This window comes from Oncorhynchus kisutch, linkage group LG6 (genome assembly GCF_002021735.2).
Source record: "Oncorhynchus kisutch isolate 150728-3 linkage group LG6, Okis_V2, whole genome shotgun sequence".
NCBI classification, from domain to species: domain Eukaryota; kingdom Metazoa; phylum Chordata; class Actinopteri; order Salmoniformes; family Salmonidae; genus Oncorhynchus; species Oncorhynchus kisutch.
Genome location: NC_034179.2, coordinates 36,703,595 through 36,728,425, shown reverse-complemented (window position 1 = coordinate 36,728,425; position 24,831 = coordinate 36,703,595). Strand labels below are relative to the sequence as shown.

At 40.7% G+C, this 24,831-nt stretch overlaps 1 protein-coding gene across 1 annotated transcript in view; it reads right to left on the bottom strand.

Annotated features, from left to right (window-relative positions):
* LOC109892768 (rho GTPase-activating protein 7) overlaps positions 1-12,951 on the bottom strand; it is a 107,176-nt gene extending 94,225 nt beyond the window's left edge. Inside the window, exon 1 of the mRNA XM_020485535.2 lies at positions 12,626-12,951. Coding sequence (XP_020341124.1) covers positions 12,626-12,740 — 115 coding nt within the window. The 5' untranslated portion in view covers positions 12,741-12,951. The remainder of the gene's footprint in view (positions 1-12,625) is intronic.
* Positions 12,952-24,831: the final 11,880 nt, after the last annotated feature.

Genomic DNA, 24,831 nt, shown 5'->3' with positions numbered 1-24,831 from the left:
CAAAATGACCATGTTTGGAGGAGAAAGGGGGAGGCTTGCAAGTCAAAGAACACCGACCCAACCAAGCACGGGGGTGGCAACATCATGTTGTGGGGGTGCTTTGCTGCAGGAAGGACTGGTGCGCTTCACAAAATATAGGTCTTTATGAGGAATTACATTTATGTGGATATATTCAAACAACATCTCAAGACATCAGTCAGGAAGTTAAAACTTGGTCGCAAATGGGTCTTCCAAATGGACAATGACCACATGCATACTTCCAAAGTTGAAAATGTTTGGGCAGAACTGAATAAGCGTGTGCGAGCAAGGAGGCCTACAAACCTGACTCAGTTACACCAGCTTTGTCAGGAGGAATGGGCCAAAATTCACCCACCTTATTGAGGAAAGCTTGTGGTAGGCTACCCAAAACATTTGACCCAAGTTAAACAATTTAAAGGCAATGCTACCAAATACTAATTGAGTGTATGTAAATTTCAGACCCACTGGGAATGTGATGAAAGAAATAAAAGCTGAAATAAATCATTCTCTCTACTATTATTCTGACATTTCACATTCTTAAAATAAGGTGGTGATCCTTACTAGGATTAAATGTCAGGACTTGTGAAAATCTCAGTTTAAATGTATTTGGCTAAGGTTTATGTAAACTTCCGACTTCAGCTGTAGCCTTACTACTGTTATAGCCTCGCTACTGTATATCGCCTCGCTACTGTTATTTTCACTGTCTTTTTTAGTGTTGTTTTTATTTCTTTACTTATCTATTGTTCACCTAATATATTTTTTTTACTTCGACATTGCACTGTTGGTTAGAGCCTGTAAGTAAGCATTTTACTGTAAGGTTGTATTCGGCACACAAATAAGCTTTGATTTTATTTGATTAGTGCCGTTTCAATCAGTGATGTCACTCATTGTGAGACCTGGATGTAGTTGTTTCCCTTGCTCTGCAAGGGCCCTGGCTTTTGTGGAGTGATAGTTAACGATGCTTCGTGGGAGGCAGTTGTCAATATGTTCAGAAGGTCTCTGGTTCGAGTCCCAGGGTTCGGTGAGAAGAGGGACGGAAGCAATACTGTTACATTATTACTTTTAATTAAATGGACAGTCTTTCTGTTCGCCATATACCAAGCTGTCCCACACATCCGTTAAACATAGTAAATACTTCATTAAAATAACAGATTTACACATAGCTTCATACTAATAGATTTACATGTGTCCAGAGGTCAACTGTGGCGAGAAGGCAGTCACATCCTCATATATAATCTGTGTGTAGTGTGTGCATGGGTGTGTGTGTGTTCATTCTGGGCCGAGGCCATTAACCCAACAGCGCAGTTGATTTACGGTTACTCTCTCACCATGGGTCAGCAAGGGCAGATCTTGAGACCTGGCTTTACACGGTTGGCTAATCATGCAAAGACTAGGTACAGTTATGATACAGTTATAATTGTTATCAAGACAAATGCATGGTATTGTACAGAGTTGGCTAATAGTACTTCATCAGGGACAGTTATTATGGAGTCTAGAATGTGTATATGGCTAAACATGGTTAAGCGAACAATGTATGACAGAGGATAGGGTTAGAATGCAAACAGATCTGGAGACCAAGTTCAAATGTGGCCAGGCAAAGACAAGAATCAGAATAGCTGTTCTGAACCTAACATTTCTGCTGTAAAACTTCCCTTAACCACTCAGAGCACTTCAAAGTATTGGGCAACTCTAATTCTATTGGAAAAGCCCAGAGAGATTAACCATTTTCAGACTGTCTGTGAGAATACATATGACATATGTTTTTGCTTGAAGTGTTTTGAATATGAGACATTTTATCCAGATCAAATGTATTGAAATCAAACAATATCTGATAAAATGATTTGGAAGGAAGCCCTAAACTCTAAAATATTAATGGTCTCCAAAAGAAGGCGGTGGAGAACCTATCTCTAAGTAGGTCATAGATTTTTAACATATTCTCTTTGCCAGGAGGAACTTGTAATCCGACTCCACTTCCTTTACTTTTTTCCCAGCAGTTTTTTCTGCATTGCCCCATCTGGTAAGTCTTTCTAACTGTAATCGTTCAGCTCAAACAGGCCTGCTCTGCATCAGAACAGGAACCCCGGACCCCCCTTACACACACTCCCACTTCTTCCTCTTTCTCCTGTATACTACACACCTTACACTTCTCTCCCCAACCCCCATACACACACCTCAGTACCTTTGAGTATATCATATGTTACACACACTGAGATATGCAACCCCCCCACATACACTTACTACCCCCTGAGTCTTTCATTTGAGCACAGGGAGGCAGTGACAGGTGGAGCACATGGCCCTGGTTCTCAGAGTGAGGTAATATTGCTGATGAGGCAGGCGGGCAGGCAGCTCAGAGAGGGGAAAAGACTGGAGCTCTGGAGCCTGCCATAGATACTATACACTGCACAACAAATTGGCCAGTGTGGATTTTTCAGTGTAACATTCTAGTGTTGATTCAGGAGTTCAATTCACTCAGTAAGAGTGAAAGTAACACTCAGTGGTATACAAAAAAGAACCCCTGGTGTTGGTGTTAATAACCAGATTTAGTTTTTTACACTTTGAAGAGTAAAACAGTTCCATCTATGTTATAGTAAAACTAGGCCATCTGATATATGTATTGTACTGGCATAGTTACATTTTAATTATGGCATTCCTCTAGGTACTCACTTGTTATAAAACCATGTTAAAACCTTGTTATAAAGCCTTTAAAAGGAAAAACAAAGCAATACCATGTCTCTGTCACTAACAAATAGAGTCGAGGGTGGTAACTCTACAATTCACTCAAAAAGAAAAGGCACCCTGGGAAATATGAAAATAAGGCTTTACACCATATAGTCTTAAAACAACACCCAAAATGATTTACTGTAACACTACAGGTGTTATTTCTTACACTGAGAACAGTGTAACAGCATCAGCACTAAGAAAAGTCAAGTTTACTCTAAATGAAGTGTCATGCTTCCACTGTAGGTTAAGGGTTCCCCAACTGGCGGGCCGTTGCCCACCCCCAAGTTTTCTGAGCCTAAAAACAAAGTGAAGGATCGGCAGAAAATTGGTGTTTCGTATCATCTCCAATAGTTTTTTTTTGCTTTGTATTTTGGGAGGTTGGGGGATACAAGTATACAAGTGAATATTCATGTCAATTTACACAGTTTATACTGCATGTAACCGTAAGGCTGTAAAAATAGGGGGGGAAAGAGGTGGGCCTACACCCTCAACTCCCCGTCCCATTCCCACTGGACATGTTTCCATCCAACCCCCCACTGAGATTGTCAATAATTCTATTGTTATAATTTTAAAAAATGGCTGTATCCACTGGTGAATTGGGAGAGTGTGGGGTGATTGCCATCTAAGTGCCAACATCTTGTTTGCGACAGTACTGCCTGCCAGTAGTAATCGTCTTTGAATGACTGAGAGATTCAAGGAGCTATCATCATTAAGTATCATAGTAGATGCAACGCATTCAATATTTACATTTATGCACATCTAAATTAATTTTTTAACTTTGTCCCAGAAGCACTCCCACATTATATGAAGGAATGTGCCTACTTGATTTAGGGGACACAGTGAACAGTTGGGAGTTGGAGCTAATTTCATCGTAAAGGTTTTCAATGGTGTTAAATACAGTCTGTGAAGTTAATGGTTAGGATTAAAAGATGCCAAGGTCATATTTTTCCATATTTTGTTCCAGTTAAAAGGTTGTTAAGATTCACTTAGATATGTGGACCCTACTTTAGTTATGACAAGCTCAGAATAAGAGCTTTCCAAAAGTTGTTAATATATTATGGAGATCAGTCCTTTTGGGAGCCCAGATAATTTATTTCTAAATCCCATCATTGGATGGTTTCGTGGTTGTGTTTCCAAGGGACTCCATAGGCCAGCATAGCTGACCTAAGTTGTAAATATAGAAAAAAAGGAATTGCCTGGTAATGTACAGTAACAGTCAAATGTTTGGACACACCTACTCATTCAAGGGGTTTTCTTTATTTTTTACCATTTTATACATTGCAGAATACAAGTGAAGTCATGAAAACTATGAAATAACACATATGGAATCCTGTAGTAACCCAAAAAGTTTTAAACAAATCAAAATATATGTTATATTTCAGATTCTTCAAAGTAGCCACCCTTTGCCTTGACAGCTTTGCACACTCTTGGCATTCTCTCAACCAGCTTCACGAGGTAGTCACCTGGAATGCATTTCAATTAACAGGTGTGCCTTGTTAGAAGTTAATTTGTGGAATTTCTTTCCTTCTTAATGCATTTGAGCCAATCAGCTGTGTTGTTACAAGGTAGAGGTGGTATACAGAAGATAGCCCTATTTGATAAAAGACCAAGTCCATATTATGGCAAGAACAGCTCAAATAAGCAAAAAATAAATGACAGTCCATCATTACTTGAAGACATGAAGGTCAGTCAATACGGAACATTTCAAGAACTTTGAAGGTTTCTTCAAGTGCAGTCGCAAAAACCATCAAGCGCTATGATGAAACTGGCTTTCATGAGGACCACCACAGGAAAAGTAGACCCAGAGTTACCTCTGCTGCAGAGGATAGGTTCATTAGAGTTACCAGCCTCAGAAATTGCAGCCCAAATAAATGCTTCACAGAGTTCAAGTAACAGACACATCTCAACATCAACTGTCAAATGAGCCTGCATGAATCAGGCCTTCATGGTCGAATTGCCCCAAAAAAACACTACTAAAGGACACCAATAAGAAGAAGAGACTTGGTTGGGCAAAGAAACACAAGCAACGGACATTAGACGGGTGGAAGTCTGCCGTGTCTTTGTGACACGCAGAGTAGGTGAACAGATGATCTCCGCATGTGTGGTTCCCACCGTGAAGCATGGAGGAGGAGGAGTGATGGTGTGGGGGTGCTTTGCTGGTTACGCTGTCAGTGATAAAAAAAAAAATTCAAGGCACACTTAACCAGCATGGCTACCAAAGCATTTTGCAGAGATATGCCATCTCATCTGGTTTGCCCTTAGTGGAACTATAATTTGTTTTTGAACAGGATAATGACCCAACACACCTGCAGGTTGTGTAAGTGCTATTTGACCAAGGAGAGTGATGGAGTGCTGCATCAGATGACCTGGCCTCCACAATCACCCGACATCAACCCAATTGAGATGGTTTGGGATGAGTTGGACCGCAGAGTCAAGGAAAAGCAGCCAACAAGTGCTCAGCATATGTGGGAACTCCTTCAAGACTGTTATAAAAACATTCCAGGTGATGCTGGTTGAGAAAATGCCAAGAGTGTGCAAATCTGTCATCAAGGCAAAGGGTGACTACTTTGAAGATTCAAAAATATAAAATATATTTTGATTTGTTTAACACTTTTTTGGTTACTACAGGATTCCATGTGTTATTTCATAGTTTTGATGTCTTCACTATTATTCTACAATGTAGAAAATAGTCAAAATAAAGAAAAACCCTTGAATGAGTAGGTGTGTCCAAACTTTTGACTGGTACTGTATATGTGCCGTTCAAATCTTGGAATGTTCTCAAATTGTCCATGATATCGACAAGGATACGGATTCCACATTTGGACCATTGGGGGGATGCGAAAGGCTGCCCTCCAGATCGTCAGGCATTATTGTGAAATATTGGAGTATGGGCATGCCATTTTGATTCCCAGTTACATTTGTAAAACATTTTTTTTTTAATGTGAGCAATAATAGGACCAAAGCGTAGTTTACATGGTTTAATCCTTAAGAGTCTATTGACGCACATGTGATCAATCTAAGGAACATAATAAAAAAATCCCCAGCAAAATCTGGCAGTATAAGCTAGATATATTTGTTTTTTTAGCATGGACTGCATCTCAATCCACCGCATCCGCCTATGTCGCCCTTCGGCATCTGCGGTCGAAGGTGGCAGAGCTACAGTAGTGTTTGTCAGACCACGAGACATCCCGAAAATTGGTCTTCTCACGAAAACGTCTGTGGCTTCCGAAACAGGCCCATAAACTTATGTCTCTCCTGAACACGATGGTGTTCTCCATTTTGCTCTACGACCTGTTTTGCTCTACGAGTGTCACATGAGACTCGTCTGAAAGTAACCCATACAAACTAATGGAAGGATGTGCCAACAAAAATAACTGGTTAAATATGTGTAAATAAAAAAAATATCCTAAACTTTAATATTTCTCATAGATATAGGACAGAGACTCCAAAACCTTATTCCTTATGATTTATCTTTTGACTGCTTAGACTTTTTGATGTATAGGGATATATCAGTGAAGACCACCTCTTCCAGGGCAATCGGAGACACCGTATTTCTGTCTACACTCAGCTAGGGGCTGGAAGAATCATGTCTAAATCTATTCAGGATGGAATGAAATGCTTGTGCCTGGAAATACAATTTAAAGATTGGTACGGATAGTCCTCCTACGTCTTTCCCTCTTTGCAAGTTTGTTAATTTTATCCTTGCTCGCTAATCTTCCAAAATACATTTTTTAACTGCACTATGTATTTTATCTCAATACCAGAAGGGGGAGGCAAGGGAAATATTGAACTACAAAAATTCAGCCATGGCAATATATTCATTTTCACAATAGATATTCTTCCTGTTAAAGTAACTTGGAAATTAGTCCATTTACTGAGGTCGGATTGAATTGATTTGAACGTTCTGTAAACATTTCTGGAAATGGTTCTGTCTAAGGAAGGAAATATATCTATTCCCAAATATTTAAAATGGGGAACAAAAAAAATAATTAGTCAAAAAATAAAGAGACTGAAAAAGAGATGGACCGAGCGAAAAAGACGAATGTGCGAGATACAGTAACAGAAAGATACAGTTGAAGTAGAAGTTTACATACAGTTAGGTTGGAGTTTTTCAACCACTCCACAAATTTCTTGTTAATAACAAACTATAGTTTTGGCAAGTCGGTTAGGACATCTACTTTGTGCAATTCCAACAATTGTTTACAGACCAATTATTTCACTTATAATTCACTGTATCACAATTCCAGTGGGTCAGACGTTTACATACACTAAATTGACTGTGCCTTTAAACAGCTTGGAAAATTCCAGAAAATAATGTTTTTGTGAAGAATCAACAACAATTGGGACACAATCATGAAGTGGAACGACATTTATTGGATATTTCAAACTTTTTTAACAAATCAAAAACTGAAAAATTGGGCGTGCAAAATTATTCAGAATTAAAGTTAATACTTTGTAGCACCACCTTTTGCTGCGATTACAGCTGTAAGTCGCTTGGGGTATGTCTCTATCAGTTTTGCACATCGAGAGACTGATTCCTCCTTGCAAAACAGCTCGAGCTCAGTGAGGTTGGATGGAGAGCATTTGTGAACAGCAGTTTTCAGTTCTTTCCACAGATTCTCGATTGGATTCAGGTCTGGACTTTGACTTGGCCATTCTAACACCTGGATATGTTTATTTTTTAACCATTCCATTGTAGATTTTGCTTTATATTTTGGATCATTGTCTTGTTGGAAGACAAATCTCCGTCCCAGTCTCAGGTCTTTTGCAGACTCCATCAGGTTTTCTTCCAGAATGGTCCTGTATTTGGCTCCATCCATCTTCCCATCAATTTTAACCATCTTCCCTGTCCCTGCTGACGAAAAGCAGGCCCAAACCATGATGCTGCCACCACCATGTTTGACAGTGGGGATGGTGTGTTCAGGGTGATGAGCTGTGTTGCTTTTACGCCAAACATAAAGTTTTGCATTGTTGCCAAAAAGTTCAATTTTGGTTTCATCTGACCAGAGCACCTTCTTCCACATGTTTGGTGTGTCTCCCAGGTGGCTTGTGGCAAACTTTAAACAACACTTTTTATGGATATCTTTAAGAAATGGCTTTCTTCTTGCCACTCTTCCATAAAGGCCAGATTTGTGCAATATACGACTGATTGTTGTCCTATGGACAGAGTCTCCCACCTCAGCTGTAGATCTCTGCAGTTCATCCAGAGTGATCATGGGCCTCTTGGCTGCATCTCTGATCAGTCTTCTCCTTGTATGAGCTGAAAGTTTAGAGGGACGGCCAGGTCTTGGTAGATTTGCAGTGGTCTGATACTCCTTCCATTTCAATATTATCGCTTGCACAGTGCTCCTTGGGATGTTTAAAGCTTGGGAAATCTTTTTGTATCCAAATCCGGCTTTAAACTTCTTCACAACAGTATCTCGGACCTGCCTGGTGTGTTCCTTGTTCTTCATGATGCTCTCTGTGCTTTTAACGGACCTCTGAGACTATCACAGTGCAGGTGCATTTATACGGAGACTTGATTACACACAGGTGGATTGTATTTATCATCATTAGTCATTTAGGTCAACATTGGATCATTCAGAGATCCTCACTGAACTTCTGGAGCGAGTTTGCTGCACTGAAAGTAAAGGGGCTGAATAATTTTGCACGCCCAATTTTTCAGAATTTGATTTGTTAAAAAAGTTTGAAATATCCAATAAATGTCGTTCCACTTCATGATTGTGTCCCACTTGTTGTTGATTCTTCACAAAACAATACAGTTTTATATCTTTATGTTTGAAGCCTGAAATGTGGCAAAAGGTCACAAAGTTCAAGGGGGCCGAATACTTTCGCAAGGCACTGTATTTCAAGGCCTACCTTCAAAAGCAGCGCCTCTTTGCTTGACATCATGGGGAAATCAAAAGAAATCAGCCAAGACCTCAGACCTTTTTTAGACCTCCACAAGTCTGGTTCATCATTGGGAGCAATTTCCAAATGTCTGAAGGTACCACGTTCATCTGTACAAACAACAGTACGCAAGTATAAACACCATGGGACCATGCAGCCATCAAACCGCTCAGGAAGGAGACGCATTCTGTTTCCTAGAGATGAACGTACTTTGGTGCGAAAAGTGCAAATCAATCCCAGAACAGGTACAAAAGTATCGATATCCACAGTAAAACGAGTCCTACAGTGGGGCAAAAAAGTATTTAGTCATGATGAAAATTACAGGCCTCTCTCATCTTTTTAAGTGGGAGAACTTGTACAATTGGTGGCTGACTAAATACTTTTTTGCCCCACTGTATATCAACATAACCTGAAAGGCCACTCAGCAAGGAAGAAGCCACTGCTCCAAAACCGCCATAAAAAAATCCAGACTACGGTTTGCAACTGCACATGGGGACAAAGATTGTACTTTTTTGGAGAAATGTCCTCTGGTCTGATGAAACAAAAATAGAACTGTTTGGCCATAATGACCATGTTTGGAGGAGAAAGGGGAGGCTTGCAAGCCGAAGAACACCATCCCAACCATGAAGCACGGGGGTGGAAGCATCATGTTGTGGGGGTGCTTTGATGCAGGAGGGACTGGTGCACTTCACAAAATAGATGGCATCATGAGGACGGAAAATTATGTGGATATATTGGTCACAAATGGGTCTTCCAAATGGACAATGACCCCAAGCATACTCCCAAAGTTGTGGAAAAATGGCTTAAGGACAACAAAGTAACGGTATTGGAGTGGCCTTCACAAAGCCCTGACCTCAATCCAATCAAACATTTGTGGGCAGAACTGAAAAAGTGTGTGCGAGCAAGGAGGACTACAAACCTGACTCAGTTACACCAGCTTTGTCAGGGGGAATGGGCCAAAATTCACCCAATTTATTGTGAGAAGCTTGTGGAAGGCTACCCGAAACGTTTGACCCAAGTTAAACAATTTAAAGGCAATGCTACCAAATACTAATTGAGTGTATGTAAACTTCTGACCCACTGGGAATGTGATGAAAGAAATAAAAGCTGAAATAAATAATTCTCTCTACTATTAATCTGACATTTCACTTTCTTGAAATAAGGTGGTGATCCTAACTGACCTAAGACAGAGCATTTTTAAATCAGATTAAATATCAGGAATTGTGAAATACTGAGTTTAAATGTAGTTAGCTAAGGTGTATGTAAACTTCCGACTTCACCACAGTACATCTACAGTTGTTCTCTGAAACTTCCAGCTCTGTGCTTTTCCAGCTGGCCATCACACAGCCCCCCCCCCCCCCCCCACCCCACCCCTTCCACTCCCATCCACGTCCCTCTGCCTTTCTGACAGAAAGCAGATAAAGCACATGGCCTCAAACATCCCCATCCACCATCCACCCCTGCCTTCCCACAGCCAGATGTTTACTTCAGAGCCCTGCGAGGCCTGCTCCTCTCTCTTCCGCTGTTCCATGCTATTTTCTTTGGCTCTGACTTGTGAGAAGCTCTGTGGCGACCCAGTGGAATGACGCACGCCTCGCTTGCAGTATCACATTTGACTGGCAGAGGTGCTGTTTGTAGACTACATCTGGCAGAGGTGCTGTTTATAGACTAGATCTGGCAGAGGTGCTGTTTATAGACTACATCTGGCAGAGGTGCTGTTTATAGACTACATCTGGCAGAGGGTCTGTTTTTAGACCTCATCTGGCAGAGGTGCTGTTCATAGACTACATCTGGCAGAGGTGCTGTTTATAGACTACATCTGGCAGAGGTGCTGTTTATAGACTACATCTGGCAGAGGGTCTGTTTTTAGACCTCATCTGGCAGAGGTGCTGTTTATAGACTTCATCTGGCAGAGGTGCTGTTTATAGACTACATCTGGCAGAGGTGCTGTTTGTAGACTACATCTGGCAGAGGTGCTGTTTATAGACTACATCTGGCAGAGGTGCTGTTTATAGACTACATCTGGCAGAGGTGCTGTTTATAGACTACATCTGGCAGAGGGTCTGTTTTTAGACCTCATCTGGCAGAGGTGCTGTTTATAGACTAGATCTGGCAGAGGTGCTGTTTATAGACTAGATCTGGCAGAGGTGCTGTTTATAGACTAGATCTGGCAGAGGTGCTGTTTATAGACTAGATCTGGCAGAGGTGCTGTTTATAAACTAGATCTGGCAGAAGTGCTGTTTATAGACTACATCTGGCAGAGTTGCTGTTTTTAGACTACATCTGGCAGAGGCGCTGTTTTTAGACTACATCTGGCAGAGTTTCTGTTTATAGACTACATCTGGCAGAGGTGCTGTTTATAGACTACATCTGGCAGAGGGTCTGTTTATAGACTACATCTGGCAGAGAATCTGTTTATAGACTACATCTGGCAGAGAGTCTGTTTATAGACTACATCTGGCAGAGGTGCTGTTTGGATGAGCGTTGCAGCGTTTGAATGGAACACCATATTTGGCCAGAGTTATGACTCTTTAGTGTGGGTGTAAATATTAGTACAGGTTTGTGATGTATGACGGACAGCGGCTCCTCCTTGTGAAATGCACACTGCAGTAGGGCAGAGAGAGAGAGAGAGCGAGAGAGATGAGTGCAATAAATAAAACATCATATGCATGCGGGAATTAGTGAGAAAGAGTGTTAAAGAGAGAGGGAAATAGAGAAACATGGAGGGAGAGAAAGAGTTTTGCTCATAAGGTCCCTTGGGGGGCCTTTTTCCCGTTAGAGCTGGCAGGTAGCCTATTCCTAGTGCCTGTGCCATTCCAAGTTCCCTAATGATATGCACACTGCCACAGCTAGCTAGCATTGTGTAATTACCCCCAGCCAATGGGTGAGCTCAACTAACCAACGTCACTGTGTGGTGTCATTAATCCAACACACATGTTGAGAGGACTGCAATATGAACTGGTTGGTTTTCTGATATTATCTCTCAGCTTGAAGAGACATTTGTTGGCATCAGATGCATAGGATTTGAGTTCAATGACACCTCAAAGATGACACCACACAGCTGAAACTGAGGTGAATTTGAATGACAGCTTCGCGTGTGTGTGTGTACATTCATATGCATGCATGTGTGCATATCTGCATGTGTTGAAAAGCAACGTATAGCTCATAAGACTATGCTGAAGCGTTGTGTGTGTGCATACTTCTGTATGTGCATGTGTGAGTGAAAGCATAACGAATGGACACATGACACACACTCGTAACGCACAAGCACTGAAATTCATAAAGGAATCCAGGTCATCTCAGCAGGTCTCTGTATGAGAACCATGAAGCTCCTACTCCGGTGACAGCTCCCCCCACTGACAGCCCACCAGAGGCCATGGGCCACTGACCCCTCGGCAGGACACTAGCTACACACAGGAGTTTTTTTTCATTAGTATTATTCCACATTATGTTTTGATTGACACACAATCATGGGAAAATACCTCAATGGTATGTAGGACTGGGATTGGAGCGTGAAACACTGAGAGGTTTAACACGATACAGCTGTGAGGTGAGTGGAGTGTGGAGATTGTCAGTTTTGGTGAAAGCGAAAATTATTTGATAAGGGATTTATGGGTTAGACAGACAACTGTCAAGTCAATGTAACTATTGATTGTTGCGTAAATACAACAGTGAAGCCAGAAGATCCATCACTACTTAAAGGGCTGGATTCAATATGTATCACGGAAGTATAGTGGAAGTTCTGCGCTAAAATGTAAAGGTAATTTACGATTGAGCCAACATATGCAGCTTTTAACGTGAAGGCATTCTCCACGAACATGGGACGATTGCCTTTATACATCAATCAAGCTATAACGCGGATCTTCCACGTTACTTCTGCGATACAGATTGAATCCCGCCCAAAGTTTGAGTCAACAAGCCATTAGAGCAGTGTGTGTGGCCACATACTCAAAACAATTGGTCAATGTGTGAAAGTACAGTCAAGTCCAACACTTACCGCAAAGCCTTTTCTCCCTCGCACTCTTCCAGAATACATCCCAAGCCTTGTTGGTGGAGACTTTCACATGCTCACTGAAGGACCTCCGCAGTGGGCTTTTCACAGTGTGAGCCATATTCCATGTGTCCTGTTCCCCCCTGAAAAGATTCTGCACCTCCGCTAGTCACTCACTCCTCTCTGGGTCCATTAGGGTGAAGAAGTTCACCAGGCTGAGAGAACGCTCTGAGGGAAGAGAGAAATTCCTCTTGCAGGGCTGACACTTGATGCAGAAAGTCTGCATGTAATTTGTGAACACCCTCCTCCTCCTCCAGTGAGAGAGAGAGGGAGTAAAAAACTTTCCCCCCTCAGCAAGGGTCAGGCCGCCCTGAAATGGAAATAGCATCCAACATGGGTTAAGACCACCCTCCTCCCTCCCTCTCCCCCCCACACACACAAAGGCAGTTTAGTGTCGGAACTGCCACAATTAATGAACATACTCAATCCTCTCTTAGACACAAAGATAAATATTAAGTTAGGGATGGTAAATTAAACCATAGGAAAGGGAAAAAGACAGAGTATTCTCCCCTCACTCCCTTCTTGTTTTCATTAGAGGAGTTAAAAGAGGAAGTTGTTGGTGCTTTTGAAATAACTGGCCATATAGCAGATATATAATACCATGGCAACACAAATAACATAAAGACAACAAACATATGATTTGGCTAATTTCCTCATGACTTTTACATATTGATTAATGTGTCACTCTACTGATTTGTCTTTGAAAAAGATTGTGGGTTTGATTGGTATTTGTATGTTGGACCATTGCTTTTGTAATACACATTTGAACATATCATCATCATATCATCATCAGTAATCCCTACAATTATGTTCCCTTCTCTTTGAGATGTCGGGTGGACACAACTGTCTTGATCATTTCAGTTTCTCACCATCAATATGTTAGGAATGAGTGGGAGGAATAGCCTAATTGTCAAATCTCTAAACATACCCTCAGAGCACATTTGCTACAGGCATCTATGCATTTTTCTGTCTGCTCTTAAGCCACCCTCACTTCCTGTTGCCAGAGCAAACATCTATCCCCCCTCCCTTCCTGCCTCATACAAACAAGCTGATCCAAGGGGCCCCTGCGGCATGGAGGATGGAGTATAGAGGATGGAGGATGGAGGATAGAAGAGAGAGAGAGAGAAAGAGAGAGAGATTGTACACAGGTGGGCCAGGATTCTCTTACTGTCCCAACCCCAGAGCGATGGTTGAACAGAGATCATATCAATTTGCTGACACGTGCCCTGCTGGCAGATACTGAGGTGATAACACCAGTTAAACACAAAAGCACACAGTTACACACGCCACCGCCAAGGCCGCAGTGCAAACATTCAGAGACTCTCTGCTGGGCTCTGCAGTGTTAGAACGCACACACTAGCATGCACGCACACACTAGCATGCACGCACATACACAAGCACACAGACACACACAAGCGCACACAAACAGAAAATGTATTGATTTTTACAATTAGTTCCCGCTTTTAATCCCTTCCAATAATTTTTCAAGCAGTTGTTGAGGTGGTGGAGATGGGAAATGCTTGTAAAATCTTTACAACTCTTCTTCCTCTGAGGGGGCGACATGCATCTTTTGGTACGGCTAAGGAAATACAGAAAACAGCAAGGTACTGATTCTGAAATTGGTACAGCAATGATGTTTAGCCAATCTAACCTGGAATCACAGAAAAAAAGTGACTTAATTGAGGAATAATATGGTAACCTGATTGTGAAATTGCTCATGATACACAGCTGTACAGTAAGTTGTTGAAACTCTCGCCACATGTTGAAATGTCAAAACTTGGAGCTGAGGATTCACCAAGGATTGTATTACTAAATGTTCTGGGTCCAGGGTGACATTTATAATGGCATTGTTGGAGCACTGGGCTAGCCTGTAAATTACTTCAGCAAGCAGTAATTTACAGGCTACTTGTTACTTACACACACACAGACGGTAATGCTACTGACACATTCTCCTTGTTCTCCTCTGTTGTCCTGTCTGTGATTCTCCTTGTTCTCCTCTGTTGACCTTTCTGGGGCATTTGCCTCTCTTACTTGCCCCTCTTCTTTCCTCAACTTGATGATGGGCCTGAGTGTCATCATTATCTGGTTCACTGTCTGTGTTAGGTCTAGCATCATCCTAGTGGTAAATGAATAAATACACTTACGAGACAATTATATGAAACACATGTTATGAACTAATTTGCAGTTTTTAAGTGTGTCTATATGTAGACATAAATTAGTCTATTACTATTACATATTATTAAGGAAGGACCTCAGACTGGGGCAAAAGTTCACCTTCCAACAGAACAAAGATCAGCACGCAGCCAAGACAACACAGGAGTGGCTTTGGGACAAGTCGCTGAATGTCTTTGAGTGGCCCAGCCAGAGCCCGGACTTGAACCCAGTTGAACACCTCTGGAGACCTGAAAATAGCTGTGCAGTGACGCTCCCCATCCAACTTGACAGAGCTTGAGAGGATCTGCAGTGAAGAATGGGAGAAGAAGACTCAAGGTTGTAATCGCTGCCAAAAGGTGCTTCAACAGAATACTGAAATGCGATTTAAAAAAAAAATTAAATTAGCAGATTTTTCAAAAATCCTGTTTTTGTTTTGTCATTATGGGGTATTGTGTGTAGATTGATCAGGGATAAACACAATTAACCTTTCTAGGGCAGGTGTTCCACTGAAAAGGCACAGCGCCAAATTCAAAAATATTTTTTAGAAATATGTAACTTTCACACATTAACAAGTCCAATACAACAAATGAAAGATAAACTTCTTGTTAATCTACCCATCATGTCCGATTCCAAAAAGGCTTTACAGCGAAAGCACAACATATGATTATGTTCGGTCATAGCCAAGTCACGAAAACACACAGCCATTTTTTCCAGCCAAAGATAGGAGTCACAAAAAGCAGAAATATAGATAAAATTAATCACTAACCTTTGATGATCTTCATCAGATGACACTCATAGGACATCATTTTACACAATACATGTATATTTTGTACGATAATGTGCATATTTATATCAAAAAATCTCAGTTTACATTGGCGCGTTACGTGTCGTAATGTTTTGATTCCAAAACATCCTATGATTTTGCAGATAGTCACATCAAATCCCAGAAATACTCATAATAATCATTGATAAAAGATACAAGTGTTATTCACAGAATTAAAGATAGACTTCCCCTTAATGCAACCGCTGTGTCAGATTTCAAAAAAACTTTACCGAAAAAGCATAATCTGAGTACGGCGCTCAGCCAAAGAAATATCCACCATGTTGGAGTCAACAGAAGTTAGAAATAACATTATAAACATTCACTTACCTTTGATCTTCATCAGAATGCACTCCCAGGAATCCCAGTTTGACAATAAATGTCTGATTTGTTCCATAAAGTTCCAGAAAGTCCATAATTTATGTACAAATAGCCACTTGTTGTTAGCGTGTTCAGCCCAGTAATCCATCTTCATAAGGCACGAGCACTAAATCCAGACAAAAACTCTTAAAGTTCCGTTACAGGTCATAGAAACATGTCAAACGATGTATGGAATCAATCTTTAGGACGTTTTTAACATAACACTTCAATAATGTTCAACCGAAGAATTCCATTGTCTGTAGAAAAGCACTGGAACGAGAGCTAACTCTGTCGGGACCGCGCGTCACGAGCCTGAGACACTCTGCCAGACCCATGACTCATTCAGCTCCCATTCCCCCCTCCTTTATAGCAAAAGCCTGAAACAAGTTTCTAAAGACGGTTGACATCTAGTGGAAGCCTTAGGAAGTGAAACTTGACCCCATAGACACTGTGTATTCGGTAGGCCAAGCTTTGAAAAACTACAAACCTCAGATTTCCCACTTCCTGGTTGGATACTCACAGACACCATTCAAACAGTTTTAGAAACTTCAGAGTGTTTTCTATCCAATACTAATTATAATAATATGCATATATTAGTATCTGGGACTGAGTAGGAGGCAGTTCACTCTGGGCACGCATTTCATCCAGAAGCGAAAATGTTGCCCCCTATCCCAAACAGGTTTTAAATGGCCCCACACGTACCTCTAGGGGTACCCTCCCCCACTGCTCAACTGACACAGTGGCGCACAGAACGCAAAAATATTCGTAGAAATATTTAACCTCCACACATTAACAAGTCCAATAGCTCAAATGAAAGATAAACACCTTGTTCATCTAGCCACCAAGTCAGATTTCTAAAATGTTTTACGGCGAAAACATAGCACATATTTATGTCAAACCACCACCAAAGATAGGCAAATTTACATAGCCATTTTGTAGAACAATAGATGCAATCACAAAAGCAGGATTAAAAGAAAAATAATTCACTAACCTTTTGAAAATCTTCATCAGATGACAGGAATAGGACATGTTAGACAGTACATTTATGTTTTTTTCAATAATATGCTATTTATATCCATAAATCACGGTTTACATTGAAGGTCATGGTCAAAAAATGCTACAACAATGCCCGGAGAAATTATGATAACTCTGCCAGATAACAGAAATACACATCATAAACGTTGACTAAATATACATGTTCTACATATAGTTAGAAAGATACACTTCTTCTTAATAAAACAGCTGTGTTACATTTATTTTTAACGTTACAGAATTCGTTCACTTGTCAATAATATGAGACGGCGCTCATAGATTAGCAATATGGCTTCGCTATTTCGGAGTCCACAGAAACACATAATAACCACATAAATATTCCCTTACCTTTGCCGTTGTTCGATCAGAAGTCGTGGAAGAAGTCATACTTACCAAAACCAGCGTTTGCCTTTCAAATGTGTGTCTTTGGGTTATCAAACGAGACTAATTTCGGCTGAAAAGCACTCAAAAATCTATGGGTTGCGCATCGAAACTTCAAAATTACATATTATATGTCGACTAAACTGGTCAAACTAAGTTCAGATTCGAGCTAAAACATGTTTTAATCATATATAAAATATATAAGCTCGAAAGGAGAAGCCTACATCGTTTGGTGGATCTTGGAACAAAGAGAGAGAAATTGCAGACTCGCGCACGTATTATTGCGTGACCGGAGGGAGCGCGCAATCTTCACAATGACGCCCCATTGAAAGAGGACATCGCGCTGAAGAGATAGAAACTGTTTCCAGATCTGTAGCTGGTTGGGAAGGGTGGGGGCGATGACGTCAAAGTTGGGCCAACTTTTCTGATGACAGAAAGAGTTTGGAAGAATGGATGCCCTGTGAGTTCTGCTTTACATAGAGACATAATTTGAACGGTTTTAGAAGCTTTAGAGTGTTTTCTATTCAATAATATTTATTATATGCATATATTAGCAATTTTTTACAGATTTTTTGTCAGTTTACTATGGGCACGCATTTCTCCAACGGGGGCAGTATTCTGCCATTTCAGAATAAGGCTGTAATGTAACAAAATGTGGAAAATGTCAATGAGTCTGAATACTTTCCCGAATGCACTGTAAATAGGATATCAGCTAAATACAGTATATACCGTGCCTTCAAAACGTTTTCACAACCCTTGACTTTTTCCACATTTTGTTGTGTTACAGCGGGAATTTAAAATGGAGTAAATTTATATTTTGTGTCACTGGCCTACCCACAATACCTCATAATGTCAAAGTGGAATTATGCTTAGACAATTTTACTAATTCATTTAAAATGAAAAGCTGAAATGCCTTGAGTCAGAAAGTATTCAAATCCTTTTTTGTGGCAAGCCTAAATAACTAAAGGTGTACATATTTGCTTAACGAGTCACATAATACGTTGCATGGACTCGCTCTGTGTGCAATAATAGTATTTAACATGTTTTTTTATGACTACCTCATCTCTGTACCCCACACATATAATTATCTCTAAGGTCCCTCAGTTGAGCAGTGAGTTTCAAAAACATACTCAACAACAAAGACAATGGAGGTTATCCAATGCCTCGCAAAGAAGTACACATATTAGAATATTGTCACGTTCTGACCTTAGTTCCTTTGTTTTGTCTTTTGTTTTAGTATGGTCAGGGTGTGAGTTGGGTGGGTTGTCTATGTTAGTTTGTCTATGATTTTCTATTTCTGTGTTTGGCCTGGTATGGTTCTCAATCAGAGGCAGCTGTCAATCGTTGTCCCTGATTGAGAACCGTATTTAGGTAGCCTGTTTTCCATTGTGTTTGGTGGGTGGTTATTTTCTGTTTAGTGCTGTGTTGCACCTTACAGGACTGTTCGTTGGTTGGTTATTGTTTTGTTTTCAGTGTTCATTAAAATATTTAAAATATGAACACTTACCACACTGCACCTTGGTCCTCCTCTCCTTCCCCAGACGACAAGCGTTACAAAGATGGGTAAAAAAAGTAGACCTTGAATAACGCTTTGAGCATGGTGAAGTTATTCATTACACTTTGGATGGTGTATCAAAGAGAAAGCCCTTCCTAACTCAGTAGCCGGAGACGAAGGAAATCGCTCAGGGATTTCACCAAGAGTTTAATGGCTGTGATTGGCGAAAACTGAGGATGGATCAGCATCATTTTAGGTACTCCACTTTACTAAGTGAAAGTATACCTGCAACAAATGTACAAAGAAATTAACTTTATTTCCTGTATACAAAGCGTTATATTTGGGACAAATTCAACACAACACATAACTGATTACCACTCTTCATATTTTCAAGCATGGTGTTGGCTGCATCATGTTAAGGGTATGCTTGTCATTGGCAAGGACTAGGGCATAATTTTGTAGTTGAAAAATATAAACAGAATAGAGCTAAGCATAGGCAAAATCCTAGAGGAAACCTGGTTCAGTCTGCTTTCCAACAGACACTGGGAGACAAATTCACCTTTTAGCAGAATAATAACCTAAAAAACAAGGCCAAATATACACTGGAGTCGCTTACCAAGACGACATTGAAAGTTACTGAGTGGCCTAGTTTCAGTTTTGACTAAAATCGTCTTGAAAAACTATGGCAAGACTAGAAAATGGCTGTCTAGCAATGATCAACAATCAACTTGACAGAGCTTGAATTATTTAAAGAAGATTAATGTTCAAATATTGTACAATCCAGGTGTGCAAAGCTCTTTGAGACGTGACCAGAAAGATTCATAGATTCTAACATGTATTGACTCAGGGGTGTGAATACTTATGTAAATTAGATATGCAGGTGAAAGTTATAATCCCTTATTGATGTCACTTGTTAAATCCATTTAAAATCAGTGTAGATGTTAAAGAAGGATTTTTAAGCCTTGAGACAATTGACACACGGATTACTTACGTGTGCCATTCAGAGGGTGAATGGGCAAGACAAAAGATTTAAGTGCCTTTGAACGGGATAGTAGGTGCCAAGTCCACCAGTTTTGTGTGAGTAACCTCAACACTGCTGGGTTTTTCATGTTCAACAGTTTCCTGTGTGTATCAACAATGGTCCACTACCCAAAGGACATCCAGCCAATTTGACACAACTGTTGGAAGCATTGGATACAACATGGGCCAGCATCCCTGTGGGATGCTTTCGGCACCTTGTAAAGTCCATGCCCCGACAAATTGAGGCTCTCCTGAGTGCAAAAGGGTGCAACTCAATATTAGGAAGGTATTATTTTCTATTTATTTTTTATGCATATTTACATTTTATTTGTATTTTATAGTTATACATTGGACTATTCGATCTGGTCACTAACATAGGCCTACTGGATTGCACCAAATTCTTGTCTCAACAACAACATCTAATCTGTGCTTCAAAACCAAAAGGTCTTGTCTGTTGACCAATGACCAGTCATCAGTATTGATGCCCAAATGCAGGTGCACATGTTGAAGTTAGTGACCAGAAAGCACTTGTTTCATTTTCTCCTTCCACCAAGCAGTGATGTCATAATAAAAAAAGAAAATGAGACATTGGATGATATGGTCACCTGCCGTAGGCTACATATTATACATTAAGTGTGAAACATTACGTGAGGATTATATAGAGATGCAATCAATATGATGTGAGGGGAGATTCTCCATGTAGTCAATAAAAGGTTGCCAAATTCTGTAAAATGTCTCTAACTTATTCCTTAAGCAGTACATGATTTTCTCCAGTGGGATTCTACTATTAACTTCTGATAGCCACATTGCAACTGGCAGGGGGAATCTGATTTCCATTTCAAGTCGAAGAGACACAGATTTAAAAGCAAATTGAATAGCTTAAACATTGATAAAAAGGTTCAATTTTTGTATATTTATTTAACTAGGCATGTCAGTTAAGAACAAATTATTATTTACAATGACAGGCTACCAGGGAACAGTGGATTAACTGCCTTGTTCAGGAGAAGAACAACAGATTTTTACCTTGTCAGCTCGGGGATTCGATCCAGCAACCTTTTGGTTACTGGCCCAACGCTACCTGCCGCCTCAGGAAGCCTAGTTGTTTACACACTGACAGGCCCCAACTCCGCCTTTAACAGATTAATTAGGATTATTTACCATTTATCCATTCATTCAATATGATGACTTGTGTTTAATAAAAATAACTGTATAAATGTCTCGTAGATGGCTATTGTCTTACCTATGTGTTATTAAAGCCAATCTAATGACGTGTTTGCCTATAGCCTATTGCAAATAGCCGAGTGTCTAAATGTTCCCCCGAAACCACCCTTCTCGAATTAACCTACTACTAAATACAATATACAGCCCACGTATTAGGCCTAACTGGCAGCAGTGGGCTACATGATCTGTGTCAGTGTGTGTGTGTGTGTGTGTGTCTTTCTCTGTTTTCTTCCTATCTCGACTGCACCACTGTCCTCAGCTGCTGCAGTAGCAGCTAATCTGTCATTTCTCAAAGACACAGCACACAGACCAGCAGAAACGGACCTTTAAGCAAATAAGTCAGTTAATTTCAGACAGATGAACTGAAGATGACGCCGATAGACATGGCCACCTTGCTTCAGGATCCTAAGCAACTTTGAAGTATTTTGTTTTCTTTAATGTTATTTCTCACGTTATAAGCCCAGAACGTTTTTTGCATTATTACATACAGCCAGAAAGAACCATTTTAATATCAGAGAGGCAGTAACTCACCAGCATTTCGACCAGCAATATAATTTTAATGAATTGGATTCAAGACCCCGCCGGCAGAGAAGAGGTATTTGGAGTGGACTTTTAGTCGGACTCAGGAGGCGTGAACAGCATCCACCGCTCCCGAGTATATTACTCGATAATGTTCAGTCCCTGGACAATAAAGTAGGCAAGTTCTCGTTTCATAGAGACATCAGGGATTGTATGGCTCTCTCCGGATATACTGTCCCATCCATACAGCCAGCTGGGTTCTCAATACATTGTGCGGATAGAAATAAAGAACTATCTGGGAAGAAGAAAGGAGGAGGTGTATGTTTCATGTTTAACCATTCATGGTATGATTGTGGTAACTTACAGGAACTCGAGTCCTTTTGTTCACCCGACCTAGAATACCTCAAAATTAAATGCTGACCGCATTAACTCCCTGGAGAACTTTCTTCTGTTATCTTAACAGGCATGTATTTTCCCCCTCAAGCTTATACCACGACGGCTCTCAAGGCACTACACTGGACCTTGTGCAAACTGGAAAACACATATCCCGAGGCTGCATTAATTATAGCTGCGGAATTTGACAAAGCAAATCTGAGGAAAACACTACCGAAGTTCTATCAACACATCCCCTGCAGTACTCACGATTCAAAAATTCTTGACCATTGTTACTCTCCCTTCCAGGATTTCATGAAGGTCCCGACAAATAGTTATTGTGCTGACGTTGCTTCAAGAGGCAGTGTGGAACTCAAATCAAATCAAACTTGATTTGTCACATGCGCCAAATACAACAAGAGTAGACCTTACTGTGAAATGCTTACTCGGTAGTGAGTGTTGCAACCAAGGACAGACCATTTTTACGAGCTACACATTTCAGCACTCTGCGGTCCCCTTCTGTGAGCCTGTGTGGACTACCACCTCACGGCTGAGCCATTGGTACAGTACTCCTAGATGTTTCCACTTCACAATAACAGCACTTACAGTTGACGGAAGCAGCTCTAGCATGGCAGAACTTCGATTTTATAAACCTGTCAGCAACGGGTGTGGCTGAAATAGCCAAATCCACAAATTTTAAAGGGTGTCCACATATTGTTGTAAATATATATATGTATATATGTATATATATATATATATATATATATATATATATATATATACACATTGTAGAATAATAGTGAAGACATCAAAACTATGAAATAACACGTAGCAAAAAAATACAAAATAATATTTGAGCCACCCATTGCCATGATGACAGCTTTGCACACTCTTGGTTATTCTCTCATCCAGGTTCATGAGGTAGTCACCTGAAATGCATTTCAAATAACAGGTGTGCCTTGTTAAAAGTTCATTTGTGGAATTTCTTTCCTTCTTAATGCGTTTGAGCCAATCAGTTGTATTGTGACAAGGTAGGAGTGCTATACAGAAAATAGCCTTATTTGGTATGTAAAATTCCGACTTCAACTGTATCTCCTTCATGGTTCAACTCTCCGGTATTCAATTTCCCATAGTTAGTAATAACGAAGAAGAGGAAAGGGGACTCCAAGCTAGGCTGAATAGACGGCCTCCTCTTCCTAGTATCCTGATGGCTATCCTGATGGTTTACGGACAACTCACTCGTCTGCTTCTCAACCAGCCGGCTTTTCCATTTTCCGTATGGATTGCTTCTGGTAAGAGTGCAACAATTCTTGGTGTACCAAAGTTAAAAACATCTCGAGCTTCTGTTCACCCGAGCTGGAGTTTTTGAGGCTAAAATGCCGACCCCACTATAGGCCGAGGGAATTCACGTGTGTCATTATCACAGCCTTGTACATACCACCACAAGCAAACATCATCATTAATTCAATTAAGACTTACAAATGACCAAACCTGGTCTCAGGCTAGGATAACATTGGAAACCTTTTCGGTCTCCAAAGAGTCAGGTAAAGCTACTTTAACATTTGTTGCACCCTTTATGTGGAACAACCTACTGAGTGGTTTGAAATGAGATGTTCTAGTCCCCCTTGGTCAGTTCAGAGTAATGATCGGAGACATCTATGTTGATAAATGTCTGATTTTCTTAATATGTTTTGTAATATTGTATATTCTATGTGGTTGATGTATTTATGCAATGCTCATCTGTAAAAGAGGCCCTAGTGTCAGCATGATTTCCCTGTCAAAAAAAGTACAATAAATAAATAAATGAAGGTGGTACAATGAAAACCTTACAAGAACATTAGTCAGCAAGAATCCTTTCACCTGGAAGCAGTTGTCGAGGGAGATTTTAACCAAGAAAATTTTAAACAAATAGAATCCCCAACATATATCTTGCTCCACGAGAGGATACAACATGCTGAGCCATGTGTACACAAACATCCGTTACACCTACAAAGCCATCCCCCTCCCCCACTTTGGCCAATCAGATCACGTCTCTGTGTTCCTACTCCCCTCCTACAAGCAGCAACTCAAGAAGGAGCCACCAACACAGAGAATAGTGAGGCTCTGGACAGAGGAGGCAGACTCAATGTTGCAGGACGGTTTTGAGAATACTGATTGGAATACGTTCAAAGATTCCTCCACCCAGGACTCACCCGTCAACATTGAGGAATATACATCGTCAGTCACAGGCTTCATTAGAAAATGTGTTGGTGATGTTGTGCCCACAATAATTATCTGGAAAAACAACAACCAAAACCCTGGATGAACAGAGAAATCCATACCATGCTGAGAGCCCATACTGCAGTATTCAATGTCAGCTAAATGAACCCTGACGACTCAGTGGCGCGTGTCTTATACAAGGAAAGGTACAACCTCCGCAAACCCATTAGGGACGCAAATAGACAATACTAACTCAAACTTGAATTGATGTTCAACAACTCAGACTCGCAAGCATGTGGCAAGGACTACTGTCTAACACTGACTACAAAGGCAAGTCCAGCTGTGTGGTGCCCACTGAAGCCTCCCTCTCAGACAAGCTTATCACATTCTATGCTCGCTTTGAGGAAGACAATACTGAGCCATCTAGGAAGGCTCTCTCTGCTCCAGAACGACCAGGTGCTTTCACTCGCCGAGCTTGACTTGAGGAAAACTCTCAAAAGAGTTAGTGTGCGCTGACCAGATGGCGTTTTCTTCTCAGACATTTTCAACTTGTCCCTGTCCCAGGCTGTAGTCCCCACT